Source organism: Mustela nigripes, chromosome 1 (assembly GCF_022355385.1).
Source record: "Mustela nigripes isolate SB6536 chromosome 1, MUSNIG.SB6536, whole genome shotgun sequence".
Lineage (NCBI taxonomy): Eukaryota > Metazoa > Chordata > Mammalia > Carnivora > Mustelidae > Mustela > Mustela nigripes.
In genome coordinates, this window is record NC_081557.1 from 101,963,193 (window position 1) to 101,983,299 (window position 20,107).

At 39.0% G+C, this 20,107-nt stretch overlaps 1 protein-coding gene across 11 annotated transcripts in view; it reads right to left on the reverse strand.

The window, feature by feature from the left end:
• GRIA4 (glutamate ionotropic receptor AMPA type subunit 4) overlaps positions 1-20,107 on the reverse strand; it is a 386,735-nt gene that overhangs the window by 41,922 nt on the left and 324,706 nt on the right. For 10 of the 11 annotated variants that reach the window (XM_059418401.1, XM_059418430.1, XM_059418411.1 and 7 more), the window contains exons 11-13: positions 13,435-13,641; positions 7,219-7,589; positions 5,011-5,209 (exon numbers count right to left, since the gene is read on the reverse strand). In XM_059418401.1, coding sequence (XP_059274384.1) covers positions 5,011-5,209; positions 7,219-7,589; positions 13,435-13,641 — 777 coding nt within the window. Of the gene's footprint in view, positions 1-5,010; positions 5,210-7,218; positions 7,590-13,434; positions 13,642-18,706; positions 19,922-20,107 lie in introns of those variants that run through there. The other variant, XM_059418445.1, reaches the window with a different exon arrangement.

Consider the following 20,107-nt stretch of genomic DNA (forward strand, 5'->3'; position numbering starts at 1 on the left):
TTTCTAATACCTTGACCTCAACCAAGGAATCTATTTAGTTCTATTTGGGCTCCATCTACTTTAGTCCCACTATTTAATTTACCTAGAACCTTCCGCTGGTCTCTGAATTCCTGTTTGATTTTTTCATCCATACAGACATTTTAAAGGTGAAAATACATCTAAATGAACTCAAATGTCCCCAGGCATGTATTTAATGAGGTCAAGAAACCTGCCCCCTGTCTGATGTCTGATTATACAATGGTACACAGACTTCTGTGGTGCAAGGGCATCTGTTCAATAACATGATGCTAAGATTTTGCATCTCGATCCAAATAAAAATTAGCGGACATTTCATTCAGACTTACATTTAAGCATGAGGGAAAATCTCAAGTAGCACGAATATGCATTTTATATGGACCCTCCTTTGTTTACCAGAATATAGAGTCCAGTAAGAGGTGGATCTTCAATAATCAACAAATGTCCTGAATAGCAAACTTAAGAAGACATGTTTTGAGGCAAAATCAAATGATTCGTTTAACCAAGAAAGAAACTGATAAATGTTGGATTTAAAATTTTGGTTTCAAAGATGGAAACTTCGTAATCAACATCCTATGTAACAGTAAGAGATTTGCATACTTGGACACTATTAAAAAACCCAGATATTCAATGTTACTGTATATTCAAATGCTGGTAAATATCATGATGGAAAATAGACATCCTTTATTGTCCTATGAATGTCTTCATGTTATTAACACTTAAAAATACTGCCATGATATAGAGCTTGTGGGTTATGTGCGCGTGTGTGCGTATATAATGATGGGTTAACTCTAGTTATAGAAATCCTTATGTTAGGAAACTGCATACCAACTACTAAATGAAATCGCAAAGATTCTATGTGCGTCTAGGACAGAGAAGCATAAGGACTCAGCACCCGCAGCTGTGGGATCCACTAGGGAGGCCATGTCGCCGGGCCCCAATCAGTCCATCTTCAATAACACAATCCTCTTCAGAGAATGAACTCTGCCATTTTACAATGAGTTCCAAACTCTGAAAATCATAAACTGTCTCAATCACCAGATACAGACGTCCTTCACACTTATTCTGATTATTTCTATTAAGACAAATGTTGGTCAACAATGTCCTTTTGGTGTATAATCACTCTTCAAAATATACTGATAACTTAAGACTTTTACCTAAAAAGATACAGCATTGCACAAACATCGCACACTTTGTCATGTATACTATATTGAAAACAGAAGAAATAAAACATATTATTTGAATGGAAAATTTTTTGAAATTTTTGAAGAATATGAGAGTCCGGTAGTTATCTGGCAATTTTCCAGTTACTGTTTAGCATGTTACTTAAAGGAATTGGAACCACTAAACAAAACTAACACAGCAGGGTGGAAAAAGTATTTTTAGGGGTTGGTAATTAGGAAGATAATTTAATTACTCCTTTTCAAAGGAATAAAGTACCTTTAGGCCACTGATACTTTTTAGAAGTCCATTTGTATAATACTAATGTGAAGGAAATTACTGTTGCATTTGTTTATATATATTGAATTATATATATTTACCAGAAATGCAAAAGAAGTTGAATTAATTCCCTTAAAGTTCAGAAGAAAGAGGAATCCACAGTGTAGTTGGGCCACACTTAGCAAAACCTTATGTATAAAAGGAATTGTAAAGATACAGCACCCGGTGGAAAAGAGAGAAATAAAGCAACTCCTTCGGGGGGAAAAAATCACACTGTCACTCTACGAATGTTTAGAAATTCTGATTCTGATTTCAAGGTGCATGACAGAGATAAGGTCACATTCACTTGGGGAAGGGAGTACTGGGGCATTCAAGTAGGGAAGAACTGGAAATAATATTCCCGTGCCTTATTTGTGACCACAAGAGGTGAGTGTTAAGGAGCGAGGGCAAGCAAAGCTTTGTAAATCTGATGAGACAGGCTAACAGGGAATTTCTGCAGTCCCAGAAAACTCCCAAACACAGTGATAATGGGATTCTAAGTCCCTAAAATCTTCAGCTGTAATTATCTTTTTAAAGATCAGGCTGGGGGAGTAAATACGCTGAAAGTCATAAGCCAAGATGATACAAAAGTCATCATTTTTTTGATATTAGAAAAATAATCTCAGAATTATTTCTTTCCTTTTTGTGAAGTTCAACATAGGAAACTTGCTGACTTAAAGCACTATTCTATTACTGAAAATAACTCTTGGACTTTTAAAAATGTGCTGTCCTTTAAACTGCTCAAAAATTAAGTATTCCCGCCTTTCCATTTTTTAATAGAAAACAGGTACAAATGTCAGGCATTCTAGTTAACGTTAACATTGTTGCCAGGTCCCCGCTTCCAGCAGCTTAGGCAGCAAGGCCATGGTTTGCAGTATTTGATAATCTTCTAAGCCCTGAGATAGTCATCCACCTCATTTACGCCCCCGGTGGAGTGACGGATGACCACAGCAGCCGCGGTATGAAGTCGGAGCTGCAGGGCCCTTCAGTGCGTGAGCCTCAGGTGCACAGTAACGTCTGAACACCTCACCAGCAAGAGTGCCATCAGGGACAGGTCCGGACCGCCCTTCAACGCCTCCACGTTCATGCTCCGCAAGGTGTACAGAACACAGAACACAGAACACACCAAGTTTCATAAGGGGGCCAAAACCAAGGCAACAGTTGCATTCGGATTAGTCCCCCCCTCCCCCAACGGCCTAGTTCCTTCTCCAGCCGATGTGTGACTGCAACATTTTTTGGAAGCATAGGTACGGGTCACTGCCTGAGGCAGTTTAATGGAGCTGATAGATGTACCATTACTGTGTTCCTATGAGAAAACAGTTCTGACAGGTACAAAAACACCCTTCACATTCCACTGCCTCCACCTGTCAGACAAAATGGTTTATTTAAACCAGGCCATCATCTGTGGGAGGGGAGGGAGTGAATTAGATTTTTATCAGAGAACCCACGGTTATGCCTTCCTGAAAGGGTGCTGCCAGGGAAAATTATTTTCTTGTCCCATTAGGGTTCAGACCGTTCTGCAACAATAAATACCTTATAAAAAAATCTTCCCATTTTAAAGCTGCCATTTTGGGGGTGTGGAGGGGGGGGCAGAGAGAACAGGCCATGGTGATGGGCGTGGCCCGCAGGAAAGGCTCTGTAAATCCAGCAAGCAGCTCCCCTTCATCCTCTACTTCTTATCAATATGGTCTCTTATCTCCCTCACCAGATTTTAGAATTTGGAACACTTTTTAAAAACTCTATAAAGATTAGAAATAAACATTTTCTGTGTGCTCGATGCCAAAGAGCTGTACAGTGAGTTATTTCTGATTTTTTTTTTTCAGGGCATCAACATGACATTTCTTTCTCCCTTTATCACTCAAGGCAGAATGATGGACCTGCAAATATTTACCTTACTTACATGAAATTCTGTCACCACTGCTCGGTAAAATGCAAGTGTATTCCATTTTGATGCCTAGGCATAATGGTTTCTAGGCAAAGTTACTGAATTTTACTTACCTAGTTTTGGGTGGAAGGAGTCAGAAATTTACAGATTTCTGGCAAGGTACTGTAATTGTGCTAAAATGTGTTAGAGCAGTATACTTCTATCAGGAAGCTTTAAAGACTGGGATGCACTCAGTAAGTTTTAAAAATCTGGTGAGTTAAGTTTATCCATTGTCATGAGCATTACTTACAGTTCTAGAAAAATCCGCAAATATTTGTAATTATCCTAAATGTTTCATTATATCGACTAGCAAGGCTCTCTCTAAATTGTTGACAAGGACATGGTTCGCTGCCTGGTTTCTTTTGTAAACAACGTCCAATGATGGGTTTGTCAAAACTTTTGATTGGTTTGTTCTTAATTCAGTATTATGTAAACACATGTAGTTAGATCCTCTTAAAAAAGAGAAATCTCTTATGAACTTCAAGTACATGACAGTTAAAGGCTGGCTTAAAGAGTAGGGTGTTTTGTTGTTTTTTTCATAGCTGAGTGGGAAGATGATAAGCATATACATTTGAATGACAATGTGCTCTCCCAGTACTGGGTTTTAAGCGCCCACTTACTTCAAAGGGCTGTCATTAGTTTTACATGAAAGCTTAGAAAACAGGGAAATAAAATTCCTGTCTCCTAAATTAGTAAACATCTAACCTGTAAGCAATTGAAATTAAATGTAAAATAACCTCATTATTACTTGGGTAAATATTTGTGAAATTGTCACTCTGACTGTCTTTTAATGTTATGGTTCTGAAGTCACAAAATGAATCCTTATCTCTGACCAGACATTATCAAGTGCATATCTCTGGATTTAAGTACAAGCAGAGTAAAAGAGTTTCACCAATCAAAAATTCATCCTCACAGTGAAACAAAGAACTATAACCCAGAAACTTTTAAACCCCCGGTAACCTGCATCCATATATGAAATGATAACAGATTGAACACTTCTATCTGTATAAAAGCAGAGAAATCAGCACACATAATATCTTGCGAAGGTGTCCAGAACTTAACAGTTCTATTACCATTACTCTGTGAGAAAGCAAATGTTGTGCTTTGAAATCCATTGTTACGGAACAGATTACAGACTCTACCTCACAGAAGGAAGTATAAGCTTCAATTAAGGTTTTGGGTTTCAAATGTGGCCAGTTAAATGTATTCTTGAGACAAAACAAAAAACCCTTGCTTTCATTGTTATGCCCTTAACCCCCAAGCACATCTAAATTATAATCTTCCCAGACGCAGTATCATCACAGCATTATCAAAACTGGAACCTTCTGGATAAGTTACACTCTAAAGTTGTCTTAATTACCTTTTTGTTGTTACTTTTCCCCGGGGTCTCTATTGCAATGTGAATAAATCAATTAACTTTTACAAACTGAAGTGATTATAATTCCCAAGTAGAAGTATTAGCATTAAATATAGCATTACTATTAAATTTGCAAAACGTACAAACAGCTAGAGCCCATAATATAATGGTTGGCAGAAACTGCCTGAGTTTCAAAATTATGAACATTTCATGGTTAGTTTTTCCCTTAACTTACTCTGAAGAATTCTTTTGTTGACCCTGAATCCAGGGTTCCATAGGCAATTTCTGTTTGTTTGGCCAGATCTTCTGCACTTTCTATGGGGGAGACCATTCGTTCAACCGTCAGGAAAGCGGCGAGGTTAGCGGTGTAAGATGATATAATGATGAGCGTAAAGAACCACCAAACACCTCCAACAATTCGACCTGAGAGGGATCTAAACATGGATAAGATAATGCACATTTTCCTTTCTCTAACCAACAAAGAAAAAGAAAAGAAATATCATAAATTCACAGGGTACGTTTAAAACCACGATGGCAATTACAGTTTTATCTTCTGTCTACTCCAGAATGATTCTATCTTTCTGTACAATCTGAGCTGGGCACGCTACCTCGAGGATATGAATGCCACTGAAAATATGGAAGATGTTCCCTTTTTATTGTGTGTTTCCAGAAACGTGGAACTTAATGCCTTTCCCCCAGGTACAGGAAAGGAACACTTACTGAAATTCACTGATATATCCGCCCCACTTTACGTTTTAGCATCTCTGGAATTGGGGTGTAGCCTACAGGTGATGAGATAAACACACTCGTGTGGCTTCATCGGCAGCATCACTGATCTCTTTGTGGTACATGAAACAGCAGTGCGTGTTACCAGCGGGCAAGGTCTCAGATTTCATACAGATGTCCTTCCGAGAGGACTTGCAATGGCTTTCAGACGGGAGCCCTGCCAGGGCAGGTGGGACACCCCGAACGGGGTTGGACCAGATGAGGACTCAGACTGGTCTCAGAGTGACCACGCTGGGGATTGTTTTGTCTGTTTGATATTTCATTTCTGATCTGAGCTGAGGATGGGCTATCTCCAAACACATCTTTACTTTCTGCCCTAAACAGGTTCTCTCTGCCATTGCCAACACGAGAGCACAGCGTGTGACTTCTCAGTGCACTGAGGGATGCCATTAAAAAACAGACACTAAACCTCAAAAAAAAAGTTCTTTCCACATCCTTTCCCTGGTATCAGGGATGTGTGGGTAAGGTGCGTGCAGAGGAACAGTGAGGATGGAATGAATAAAAAAATCCAGGTAATTTTATCATTGATTTCACTCCCTGGGACCATCAGACTTCAAAATTACTAGGACAAATTGTTTTTAAACTTTTTTTTTTTTAATGTAAGAAAAAAATTTCCTATTTTCCATGACATTTTTAACTTTCAAATTCTCCCTTCTTAACCATTATTATTAAGTAGCACCTGACAGTTTTAACTTAGCACCTGCTTCATCCTGGTTTTCAAAACCATCCCATGACTTGCTTTTGCTTTCTCTTCATTTGATTAATTAAGAGTTACTGACTCAGTTTTCTATGTTATTGGAATTTAAACACATTTAGAGTTTTCTGGGACCTTAAGGAACACAACTGCATTGTGCCTAAAATGTCTCTTTTTGAGAAGGCACACATTTCTTTAAAAAAATCTGTATATTTGCGTTGCTAATCTAAGTCACATATTTAAGTTCAGTTCATAGCCTTCTCCTACTTGCAGTTATTTTTTCTGTGGGAGAAGGTTGGTATTTTTCTTGCAATAGGAGACTGGCTGCATTTCTGGAAAATGACTGAAAAGGTCTTAGTGGCATCCAAAGGAAGTGAGCATGACTCCACAGATATTGAAAAACATGTCTATTAAACCAACACCGTCTTGACATTGCTGAGTTTGCCCACTAACTAAGCTTACTTAGTTCATGTTCTGTTACACAGAACAACAGATATTTGGTACCTAATATACTGACTCAGGCGTCAGGTAAAGTCTACAGCAGAAATCCCCCATAAGGTATGTGGGGTGTAAACTGAGGTCAAAATTAACTTTTATAAAAAGGGAACAACAGCAAGAGTAACGAAAAATTCTGATTTTGAAAAGGAGACAAAATGAAAATGAAATCTTAGTCTGACAATTCAGATTTTCATTTCCACCTGTCAGACCACTGAAGGCCATACTAACACTATGTGATTTTGGAGACTGCGGAGCGGTTGCATATGTTACTTCTCCGCTGGGAAAGTTCATCTGTACGATGTGTCCACATCTGGTGCTAACTTGGAAAAACTGGCCCCGGTGGCACTCAGATTAATTTGGGAATTGCACCTTTCTCCCCTCCCCCAGGAGAACAATGTGCGGAGACAGCCTGCGCAACACCGAGAATGACGGCGCAGGGAGGAAGCGAAGTGTTTTCAAACTAACCTGGGTGAAATGTCACATCCTTGCTGCATGAAGGCGCCCAGGGAAAACCAGAGGCTGTTGAAGATGCCGAACTCATTGGGAGGCTGGTCGCTGGGCCCTTCCTTTCCATCCTCTGGCTCTTCTGTGTGCCATTCATACGGACTAAACCTGCTGACTAGGAATAAGACCACACTGACACCAATGTAGGCAAACACTATACACATCCAGATCTCATAGGCCAGAGGGTCCAAGAAGGAAAACACTCCCGGTTTAGATTTCTGAGGCTTCTTGATCATGATGGATATGCCCAAACTCATGAAGGGCTTAGAGAAGTCAATGACCTCCTCTCGGACCAAAGTGATAGTCAGAGGGGCAATAGCAATCTCTGCTTTCTAGAAGAGAAGAGACACATGAAAACACACAGGTTAATGCACTCCATGAAGTGGCTGGCACGGGGCCGATCCACTCAAAATTAACGAGTTATGCATCCACTCTACATTCTGAAGGGGAAGGCCAGCAGCTAGCTGAGTATGAACGGCGATAAACTGAGGGTGAACGTTAGATTGTTTTCCCAAGAGAATATACCCTGTGCAAGTGCATGAAATATTTTTATTGGTGCTGGTGATTAGATGAGAGGAAGAGACGCAGGGAAAGAGTGGATAGAAGCAAAAATGTACTTGAACTCAGATAACTGTCTTCGTCTTTAAGCACATGGGCCGGGCCAGAGGATGAGCCTGACCGGACTTCCCATATGGCTGGATTTCTCAATTTCTTGGCCGGAATGGCCATTATGTTGCAGTGTTTTCTGTTTCATTTGGAATGGTGCCACTGACTCATTACTTGGCCGTCCTTAATATTATGAATGCAAATTTCAAACAGCCCTTTTTTATTCCTTTCCAGTTGTAGGAAAACCTACCCTACAGTCTGTGTTTGTAGCATGGAAGACACCTGCTGTTTGAGGACATTTTCCAATCCAGAGCACACACAAAAATCTGAAAATTGGCATTTATTTCTCCCTAGCCACATACTTTGATTTTATACTCTGAATTTCAGCGTTCGGAAAACAGTGGATTCAATTCTCAGCTCTTATGATCTGTAAGACACCAGTTTCTGTTTTTGTTCTGTGACTCGGCCATTTTTCCAAGCCCATTTTCCATGTCTCCCCAGTGAGGACACTTTTGTGTTTGCCTCATTGCATCACTGTGATTCTCTCTTTTGGACAATTTAATAAAATCCTAGTGAGCATTTACTGAGGGACTATATATCTGGCTCTGAGCTAAGTACTTTAAACGGCCTCTCATTTAACACTACGCTAATCCCGTTTATCACTGTTTTCTAGATGATGGAGCTGAGACTCAGGTGTACACATCACGGCCCGTCTTGATCGGGGCTCGCGTGTCTTCCATCAATCACGCCATCTCCAAAAGTGAATGGAATAAAGGGTCGTGAAAACACTGTAAACTGTTAAGTGATCTGCAGGTACAAAAAGGTTATTTGATTGTTCATTTTGAAAAGAACATATCTGGCAGTAAAGGGGAATCGGAAACACGGCCAGGCATGCTCCTGGAGAGGCTGACATCTCCAGGAATTCCTAGAGACCCTCAGGTCACTGGCTCACAGGCCAGCCGGCAGCTCCATCCCAGGGCACTGCGGTGGCTAGTGCGGGGAGGGTACAGCAGCAACGAGGCTGCCCATTGTGGGGCTGAGCACTCGTTCTGAGAGTCCTCTGGGGGAATGAACTTAGCTTACCTCATGAACGCCCACATTTATGAAAGTCAGACTCACCGCTGGGAGGTTATCATTTTTGCCATTTTATTATTTACATAATTTCCATTAGACAAGTGATCTAACTGGCTACAGAATAATGAGATGTAGAAACAGAATGACCTCCGTTCCCTTCACCTGCTCCTGCTCGTTCTTCAGAGAGGCCTGCTGGACGTGATTTGAGCAATCGTACTTCTCTATTCTGAAACGGGGTAATACTGTTTGCAATTTCTTTACTCAGAAAGTTATGATGAACTCCTTTTCGTCTTATCATACATACTAAGAATCAAAGATTGCAAGTATTTGATCATGGGAAAATATCACAATGTGCTCAACCTACTTATTATTTTAGGAGAGGCTTATGCTGTTTCCAGGTTTACACAATTTCCAACTTCGATGATGTTAACATCTTTGAAGACAAGCCCCGGTATATTCCGTAACCATTTAAGATGAATTTCTAGAAAGGGGATTCTCTGGTCTAAATGGGAACAATCCTTGCAATGGCCACGATACGTTTTGTGCAACTTTTCTCCGGGAAGATCATGCAAATTTCTACCATCATCAGCACTGTGTGGAGAGCACTTGCCACTAGGAATGCCGGCCAGCCACATGTACCTTTATTCTCATCCATCTTTGCCAATTGCTCCACGGCCAGCTAGATCTCTTTGCAGTAATCTGAATTTATTTTTATAAAACATTTATTTTATAAAACAAATAGCCATTTTTCCCTATGCCACAGCTTGTCATACTCTGCCCCTATTTTCCATATGGTATATTCACTTTTTACTTACTAATTTGTAAGTGCTTTTATTTTTTTTTATTTTTTTATTATTTTTTTAAGATTTTATTTATTTATTTGACAGAGAGAGATCACAAGTAGGCAGAGAGGCAGGCAGAGAGAGAGGAAGAAGCAAGCTCCCTGCTGAGCAGAGAGCCCGATGCGGGACTCGATCCCAGGACCCCGAGATCATGACCTGAGCCGAAGGCAGCGGCCTAACCCACTGAGCCACCCAGGCGCCCTGTAAGTGCTTTTAAATATATTCCAGAAATAAATTTTTATTTTCCATACATGTTGCAAATATTCGCCCTATTCAGTAATGGTTTTGTTTACGTAACTCAGTTCACAGTACTCCACTGCAATATAGGAATATTTAATTTTGTTGTAGCTATATGGGACTATCTTTTTTTCTGTTTTCAGCCTTCGGTTTCATGCTCAGAAAAATTCTTCTCATATGATGAGTCTCAATCAAACAAATTTTATTCTTGTACTCAGAACTGCTTTCAGCTTTAGTTGGTATTGTACGTGATGTTGGTCCACTGTCGCAGCACAAATGAGTAAGGCAAACTGTCGCTGATGGGAAATGCCACCTTTTGTGAACTAAGCTGCTTGGTGTTGTGTTCTTAGGCAAAGTTGTATTGACACGAGTTACCACCGATAAACGAAAGCAACATGGAGAGAAATGGAGGTGCCTCCCGCTTGGGGAACAAGGGGTGAGGGAAAGTGAATGCTGGATCAGGGTGGTGATGGGAAGGTCGAAGGGGACACTTTTGAAGTCTGAAAGTCGTGTTTTGAAAGAGGCCAGTGAAACAGAGAAGATACACCTGGGCTTTCTCTGCTCAGACTGGAGATGTTACATCGTGGGTCTGGTTCCACGATCTCTCAGCGACTCCCGGGGGTCGAGTATCTCCTGCAAGAGCTGACTAACATTTGGGTTCTCAAGACCGGAGCGAGGCTCAGGAGCCTGCGCTGTGACCCAGACCACAGGGAACGCTGGTGCTCGCAGGACCCGGAAGGTGCGTGGGGAAATACTTCCCTGGATTAAAATCCATGCACACGAGTATGGCAGGGGCCAGCAGAATGCGCACAGAACACGGCGACAGGACTTGGACTTGGTGCACGGTGGCCACAGGCAGGAAGGACATGAGCAGCTGGGGGTGGGGAGGAGCGTGGTCCTGTGCTCTGGGGCCACCACCAGCTGGCGTGCTGAGGCCATGCGTGTGTCCCAGAACACTTACTCCTAACAATGCCAGTAACAAAGTGTGTGAAGAATAAAGAAGCAGTAATAATAACAGGTTCAAAGTAAATAATTTTACTTTCTAATGGGCTTTGTTGGATAGGAGAGAATGGATGGAGCTTTCCCTTGGGCCCTGGACATTGGGCATTTGTTCTACGGATTAGCAGTAAGAAAGCACAAACATTAAGAAGTGCAGACTTGACAGACACCAGGATGAAAAGCACCAAATCTGCACAAAGTATTGAGTCATGGAAGGTTCCTTTTGGGAAAACGTCAAGTGACAGAAATGAGAGAATCTGACCCCTCGCAAATGAACTGAGGACTGAATACGCTGCGTATTAATAAGCACTCTGCTATCTTTTCTGAGAACTGCTTGACCTTGGGACTCTGTGTTACTATGACAGGTGCTATGGCTGTAACTCTTGGTTGATGATGCCAATCTCTGAGTAGCACTTGTTTCCGTTACTTGAACAATGTGGTCAGAGCCCTTGCAAAGGGGTGAGGTTGGGCTGCCCAATGGGCATGGACTCCGGAGGAGAGAGATATAATAACTGCTGTAGGAAGTTACTCAGGTTAGTCACACCATACATGACTAACTGGTAATTCAAGAAGGATTTTTGGAGAGGAAATACCCAATAGTGTTTTCTGAAGGAAATAAATTACTTTAGTTCACAAGTTTAGTTCACAACTAATTACTTTAGTTACAAGTTGAATAATGTTTACATTTATAATCTATATATAGTCGGGGCGCCTGGGTGGCTCAGTCAGTTAAGTGGCTGCCTTCAGCTCAGGTCATGATCCCAGGGTCCTCCCTGATCAGCAGGGGCCTTGCTTCAACCTGTCTGCCTGCTGCTCCCCCGCCCTCCCTTGTGCTCACTCTCCGTGTCAAATAAACAAATAAATAAAATCTAAAAAAAAAAAAAAAAAAAAATCTACTTACTGTCTCAAAAACTAAAAGTATTACCAAAAATTTAAAATATTACCAAGGGACACATGGTTTAGGAATCCTTTTTTTTGGAATTTAAATCTCACTATCAAACCGTTTGTGAGCACTGTGATAAAACACTTCTTGATTTTTTTAAAAACTGCAAAATTTTTCTTCACTTAGGACAACAAACTAGTCAGTTCTTTTTAAATGGATATAAAACGAAATGATTGTTCTTTAATGCCAAACGATTTCCTCTTCTGCTGAGGTTATAGCTACTGTATCAGACTGGCTGGAGAAAGTATGTGGCTTGGGGGTCTGAAATGCAGGATACAGAATCGGGAAACTATCCACTTGTAGTTCAGGCTTGGAAAGGGAGCCTCTCTCCAGACTCCAGTTACGCTCTCCATCATTCCATCCTTTTTCACTTTTAGGGAAGGAGGACTCTCATGTAATGATTTCAAAGAGGTCATATGAGGAGGATGACTCAGAGAGTGTGCTTTGAAGGTGGAATCTGTGAACTACGGATTGGCTTACAGGACACCTCCAAATACACTTCAGGTGTGTATGACTTATCGATTATTCGATGACTACAGCTTACTGTAAGCTCTGGGTTTGGCTTCTGGGCTCTGGAACTACAGCGCGTTACCAGCATTTGGTAACTGCCGGTTTCATTTTGATACTTCGCAGGGATTGCTGACGAAAACGATCTTGCTCTCATTCAGGCAGGAATGTCTACATTGAATTTGCTCTTGGCTATAAATGTGTATATTCAGCATCCGGTAAACGGAAGGGTTTGACATGTATGCGTGTGAGGCCTGCTATGGAATGCCTTTGGAATACGGAATTGCATTTGGCTACGCCTCAGAAAATTATGGCATTGCATAAAGTTTAAACTTACCGTGTTCAGCGGAACTCTAAGAATCTCATATTATTGCTGAATATTTTAGAGATGCTAAAGTAGCTTAATGATTGCTTTATCAATTATGTAAATGAAATCTACCAGTAACCCCAATCAACAGGGACATAAGTAACTAGTTACAATAATGTCCACCTTTATGCTGTTGGGGAAAATATGCTCCTTCCATTATCAAGTAACATTCATAGTAGATTTGTTTTGCAGTTCTTTTTTTTTTTAATTTTATTTTTAATTTTTATTTATTATTTATTTATTTATTTTTGTTTTGCAGTTCTTAAAAACAACATGGCTATGGTAGAGCAGCATTAGGTTTTCGAGAATTATCATCACAGACACTGAAGTCAATTTTTAAAAAAGATAGGACATCATATCCCAAATTTTTATCTTTCCTGATTTTGAAATTATGAGGTGTTAGCTTCTCTCATTATTTGGGAATTGCACCATAATGAATTAGAGAAACATCTGAACTTCATATATGCCTCTTTGAATGTAACCGCAAATTTGTTAAAAAAAAAAAAAAAAAGTTAACAGGTCTTAAGAAATGGATATATGCCCAGGTGATAAAAACTTTCAGGTTTATACAAGTAAATCCTTCAATAAATTGATTTGCTTACCCCATAAACAAGTTCGCCTACCATCCCATTCCAGATTTTTGTGTCTGCATCCCTTGCTCCGTACTTTCCATCAGGGACAATGGCAATTTTATACTTGATACCAATATGTTTTGCAATTTCAGATGCCAAATCTACACAGTATCCTTCATACTTGTCATTTCCTTCAAACATTTCGTGATTTTTCTTGTACATAACATATGGGGATTCCTATAATGAGAGAAGTAGAACTGTAAAGGAGAAATTACAAAACATTCAAAAATCTTTATGTAACTTTTCAGCTGCAGAATTTGACAAGATTATATTTAATATACACACTGATTTTGTGTGGCTAGAAATCAATAATAAAACAGATGAATTTATAAATACACTAAGGAGTATATTCAGTTGCTTTATGTTGGGTACTAAAAGGGAAACCTTTAAAACAGTTTTCTACCCAGTGACTGTTACATACCAAGTACCGTGACGACGACATGAAAAGTAGGTATTAGTAACTGTCAAGGGAAGGATAAGCCTATCATCTTTGGCAATGAAATTAGTTATTTCTAAAAATAGCTCATGAAATTAGAGACCAACTAGTAGCTATTCAAGGTCACAGGTCTCCATATTCTGCATCTTTTTTATTCATATTGAACTACAATCTCCTTTAGCAAAGGAGCTCAATGATTTTTCTCTGCTCTCTAGCATTTCGCTGGATGCCCTTTTCAGAGCAGGCACTAGCAAGGTTCAATGAAGAAATAAACTCATTATTTAAAACATTTTACATACTTATTTGCCTTAAAGTGGCTTTCCTAAAACTGTCCAGTATTTTTGGCTTTAATGAGGGTTGTGGTTAATGAAGTTTTATCTATTATAAAATATGTCTTCAAAGAAAGCTAATAATTCCCCCAATTGTGATAGTCACACACTTCAAGTGATATTCCTGTTTAGTTTTTGAAGTAAGAAAGATAGAAAATAGGATGAAGAATTACTGTGAAAATCCTTATAAAATTTACAGACTTACTTGTGGCTAACAATAACTAGACAGTTTTTAGTTAAAGCACACACATATACACACACATGCACACACGCACCCCTAAACCAAACCATTTAAAGGCCATGAACTAAGAGACACATTAGCAAGCAAGCCCCTGATTTTATAAATGGAGCCTAAAGCCACCAAAAGATAGGTCTGGTGAAAACATGCAAGATAGATCTGCTGGTCACACCTCAGATTCGCAGACAAAGGAGTGGCCACCTTTAGCCACAATGTCACTGAGATCATGCATTTATATTTTATAACATTGTAACATAACATCCACTGAGTAATTTTCACACCATATTCTTCTCTCCCAGCACGTGTATTTGGGGAAGTTGAACTTGCTCCTAAAACTCTAGATTAGACAGTATTTTACTTTGCATAACATCGCAGTATATACAGGTTCTGATTTTAAGTACTTTATAAACATAGAAACTACTTTAAGAAACTTAATAAAAATGTAAATTGCATGATCTATAACTTTCTCATCGGGATGCCCTAAATAACTCTACCATGGGCCATTGTCTAGGGCTGGTCCTCGAATAATTCTACCTTAGGCTAACATAGTCAAAGGACCCAGAACTCTCTCCTGTCTTTGAAATTGATGCAGGTATTAACACCAGACTTGGGTGAAGAAAGTTTCTCCACCTATAAAGTTAAGATAACTAATTGCCTCTTCTTCAGACAGACGACAATTATTTAGTAGCTTATGGAAATCATCCTCCAAATATAAAGGGTTTTGAAAATTATAAATGTGGTGAGTTGTTGCAAAGCAGTGTCAATGCCTAAGATATAAAATACTAGTAGTTAAAATGAACTAATCCTTACGTTCTCTTTTTCTTGTGACAGCTAATTAAAATTCTCTATATGTAGAGAAAAGCAAGATCCACACATTTGTAAAATGCTTAAAACTGTAACTGAAATGGCTGTATAGTTTTCACTTACAACTTTCACTATAATAAACTTTAGAGTTTCGCAAAGTTGTACAACTATGGCTCACATGCAGTACTAAGACTGAAGGTCAATTCTAAAGTGTCTGGAATACTTGAGCACTTAGAATTTCAGCCCTCAAATCTATGTATGACAGTATTAGCTTGTGTGCATGTTTCTTTAGCTAGAAATCCCTCCTCATTTGCTCAATTCCCTCTACATTATACAGTGAACAGTTTGCTTTATTAAAAGCTGCACTTATATTATGTACTCAAACATTTACTAAGCACCCACTGTGTGCCAGGCAGTTTGCTGGAAACTAGGGGGTACAAAAATAAGTAAAATGTGCCTCTTGTCCTCTTGTGATTAAGATTACAATTCTTTGCAATAAGGATAAAGGAGTAAGAGTGAGGGGGACAATCATAAAATACAGGAGTGAAAAATAAGAACAGCTCTACTTATTTAGGGCATGCTCTGGATCAGAAATCATGCTAAGTTCTTTAATTGTGCCCTTCACTTACTTTTCACACTGATATTTTGAGGTAGGCACTTCCCTTTTGCAGGGGGAACATTTAAGTCTCAGAGAGGGCAAGTAAATTGTTCAAGTTCACAGAAGTAGCCAATGTGGGAACTAAATCTGTTGTTTGAAGTATCTGGAAACTGTTGAAGCTATCAACGCATTTGTCAAAATGCATGCAACTCTTCGAGATTTCATATGATTTAACCAGGGAGGGGACAAGTTTAAGGACACAAATGTCTGTATTATGTGTAAATGATATACGTTCTATGAAACTGTGGGTACACAGTGTAGATAAAACCTTTCCCTATCTCCTCATATCATCTGGTACCTATAAGGCACTCCATGAATAAAAGATTTCCTGGCACATCACCGCTCCCTAAATGGGAATACCATGGTGAAGTAATTACTAAGTGCGAGGACATCTCTTCTGAAATAGACATCTGTAAAACTGAATAAAAAAATGTATTTGGTGTTTTCTTTTCTTCTTTTTTTTTTCAATTCCCTTTTTGGGCAGCATGGGCCCATCAGGGTCTTTGCTTTCCTGCCAAAGAGACCAACAAAGACTAGAAAACCTTCAGCTTACTGAAGACGTTGACTAGAAACTGAGCCAGAACGTTTGTATAACCAGGGGCATGTGCAATTACCGAGACTCAGATGAGCGAGGCATGCAGCGTGAGAGAAGTAAGACGGTCGCACTTGGGGACGTGGGGGAACAGGCCGAGAGAAAGACCAGGCTTTTCTTGGACAGAAGCTCTCCTGGGTGCTCGGCTCTCCTCACTTGCCTCAAGTGTGTCTCATTTTGCTTTTCCTGCATATTTTAATACAAGTAGCAGATCCTAAATGTTCTCCCAACCTCCTCCTTTGCACCAACCCAGCCTGATAATTTTGCCCACAAGTAGCCCTTCTGATCTGCATATTTGGGAAGGATTTAATACAAATGTTTGGGGCTACTATGGGTGAAGAAAATGCCAAATCTTTTCAATATGATAGAAAATGAGTCCTAGCCAATCACTGAGGAGGATTTGTGGGGCATCTTCGGTAAGGAGCCCTTATGGAGTTCAGGTAAGTAACTGTGAATAAAAATGGAATGATCAGAGGTGTGGAAAATAACCTCTTATTTCTGCCCTAAAAGTCTAACCTACCATCCTCAATATCAACTACTGTGCTCTGTGGACTGGTAATTCCTCAGAAGTTATTTTAAATGCATTACTTCTTAGTGATTATGAGTTTATTACTAACATTTCCATAATGGGTAGTGTTCCACATCTGCTCTGCTATTTCAGGAAAGAAATCAATCTCTGTCTAAACCTGCTACATTAGGGCTTGCTTAAGGAAATGTTTGTGTAAATGAATTAAGATGATTTTCAATCAATAAAGTATTTTCCTACTGAGGATTTTTTCAGATTATTTGTATTTAGCAAAACTTGTTGAGATAGATACTTATTAGAAAGGCTTTAAGATTTTCTAAACAAAAAATATAATGATTTCAAATACTATCGAAAACAGTTAAAGTAATAAAATCAATAATATTAACCAAAGTTATTTGCTGTGTGTATATTTGCCTTTCTCCAAAGAATCTTACTGGATGCAGATAATTTATCCCATGGATAAAAATTTGTAAAAGGAGAATTAACAGGTTATTATTCAATTCAGAGAAAAAAACGAAATTGGATGGCTCTACAGCTTTAAAATTTATTCAAAAGAAGGTAATTCAAAACTAGTTGAGTACTTAGTCCTTTGGAGGCAGGTGTATGCATGGGGAAAATTAATATTTAGTGCAAGGAGGAAAACAAGTGTATCTATTTTTGTATATTTATGTACATAGGATATAAAAATATATGTGTGTATTATATATGCACATGTATACATGTGGAGGGCAGCTATAAAATTCTACATAGAGAAGATAAAATATCAAACATCTAATGAAAAGGTGTAAGAAAGTAACCTCTGGAAAGATCAACTATGATAAGTAAAACTGCTTTCAGGTTTTTAACATAATTCTAATACTGCAGGGAATACACGTGGATTTATGGAAAATCTTCCTAGAGGATTGTTAACATTCACAAGATGGTAAGAAATAGCTTCTTAACTGAGCAATGCATCATAAGCATCGTTTAGCTTCAGTCATGAACATCTGGGGGGAAATGGGCTCGGCTGAAATACTGCTTTATCTCTCCTCTTCCAGAGAGTTCAGCAGCCAGAAGACTGAGATTACAAGTCTCCCTCTTGCACGCCGCCTTCCCCTCAACCGCTGAGCCAATGCACACTGCACGACTCGGATCTGGCTTCCTTCAGCGGCTGACAGAAACTATTACTGAGGATGCAGAAAGTTAGTAGGACTCACAGTCTCATATACAATTATAGCTTTATCAAATTTTTAGTCACTACGTCTTAAAGACAGAAAACAACATCTGAACTCAAAACTTTAGACCTTTCACTCTTGTAGTCACGATCTCATGGGAGGCGGCTGCCGGTGGTACTTTTATTTGGAATTAGCCAAGCAAACAGTCAGCATGACCGTCTTCAGGTAGAATAAATGAGACATTAAAATGAAGACCATGTTATTGATATACAATACTGTCAGAAGAAAAAAATAAATTTCAACAGTACAGGAAGCTGGAGCCCCATTTTATTTCAGAATGATATCTAGTCTACCTATCTATTGTTTGTTGTCTGCTTTCTTTCACTGGAATAGAAACTCATTTGAGTGCAGGACTGTTGTCGGTCTCGTTCTCTGGCATGTCCCTGGGCTTACAGTGGTGCCCAGCACACAGCAGACGCTTAATAAATATTTATGGATGAATAAATGAATTTCTCAATCAATTTTATTTAACAACAGCATATATCATTACAATGTGTCAACATATAAATAACAATATACACCAAGGAAAGACAAATGGGAAGAACAACAACGCCATATCAGTTTTGATCAAAGTGCGTGATTTCCAGGGTGGCACCACTCTCAACCTTGTGTGTCTAGAGGGCTGTCTTGCACATATGAACGATGTCAAACCAGCTCCGTCTGTGTTGGGAGTTTTCAGCTGAATTTGGGAGATTATTACATGCAGGTGACAATACCTCATTTGTCTACAAGGAATCATTATTTCTTTCAACGTGAATGAGATGTGGAGCTTCATAGGTCCCGGACGACCATTTTCAACAAAGCAAATACAAGGAACACGTTTAGGGAAAGGATTCTGGTATTCTTTTTTTAATTACTGAATGATTACGCAATTGCAAAGCCCAAAGAGGTATTATTATATGAAGATTACATTTTTATACAAAAGACAAATACTAGTATTGCACTATTTGATAGCAAAAATATTGATGATATCATTGTCAAACAACAGCTTTACAGAATATTCTTCGTATATAAAGGAAACAACTAATTTCTCAATCATTTTAGCTGTTTTGGTAGCACGCTTTCTGAAAACCAGCCATGCTTGCAAACTGATTCAATATTTTGGTTTTAAGAATTCTATCTCCAGCCCCCTTAATAACAGGGATGGAAAGAAGATTCTCTACATTGTACCTATAATGCACATCCAGACACTTTATTTCACACAGAACAGGCAAAATTGCAAAAGACCTTTAAAGAAAATAAACTGGGCATATTCGGAAAACAAGCACATAAATTCATAGATATTTACTTTTAGAAAACCTTCACTTGGAATTGGGGGTGATGTAATTCCAGCTTTATATACAATGACCTTATTTCAGGATAGGGGAATTGCTTTGTCAGAATTGTTAAGTGATTCTCTTTCAACATCTATGTATTTTCTTGAGAAACATGAGGATTAATTCTTCTTTTGTTCTAGTATCTCAGAAAAGTCACAGAACTTAAAAAAAAATTTTTTTTTTGTTTCTGGTAATCCAGAGTTGGTCATCCAAGAAGAATCCCACATGAAAAATTAAATTTACTACAGGAGAACAAGACTTGAGCCTTAGTTAGGAACGGTCGAACAGCGTGGAACTCATTTCTTTCTTGATCAATCTCTTAAAATAGGATTCTTCATCAGAGGCTGAAAAGAGGAGGACTGCACTGAAGTATGACTTTCCATTACTGTGTTTTTTTAGGAAAAGAAATATATATGTACATATATACTGCTTTTCAAGTCCCATGCAATCATTACACAATTAAGCTAGAAGGAGTGTATTTTGCACTCTTACACAAAAACTGCTGTCGGTTGGCTTGCATTCTAAAATCA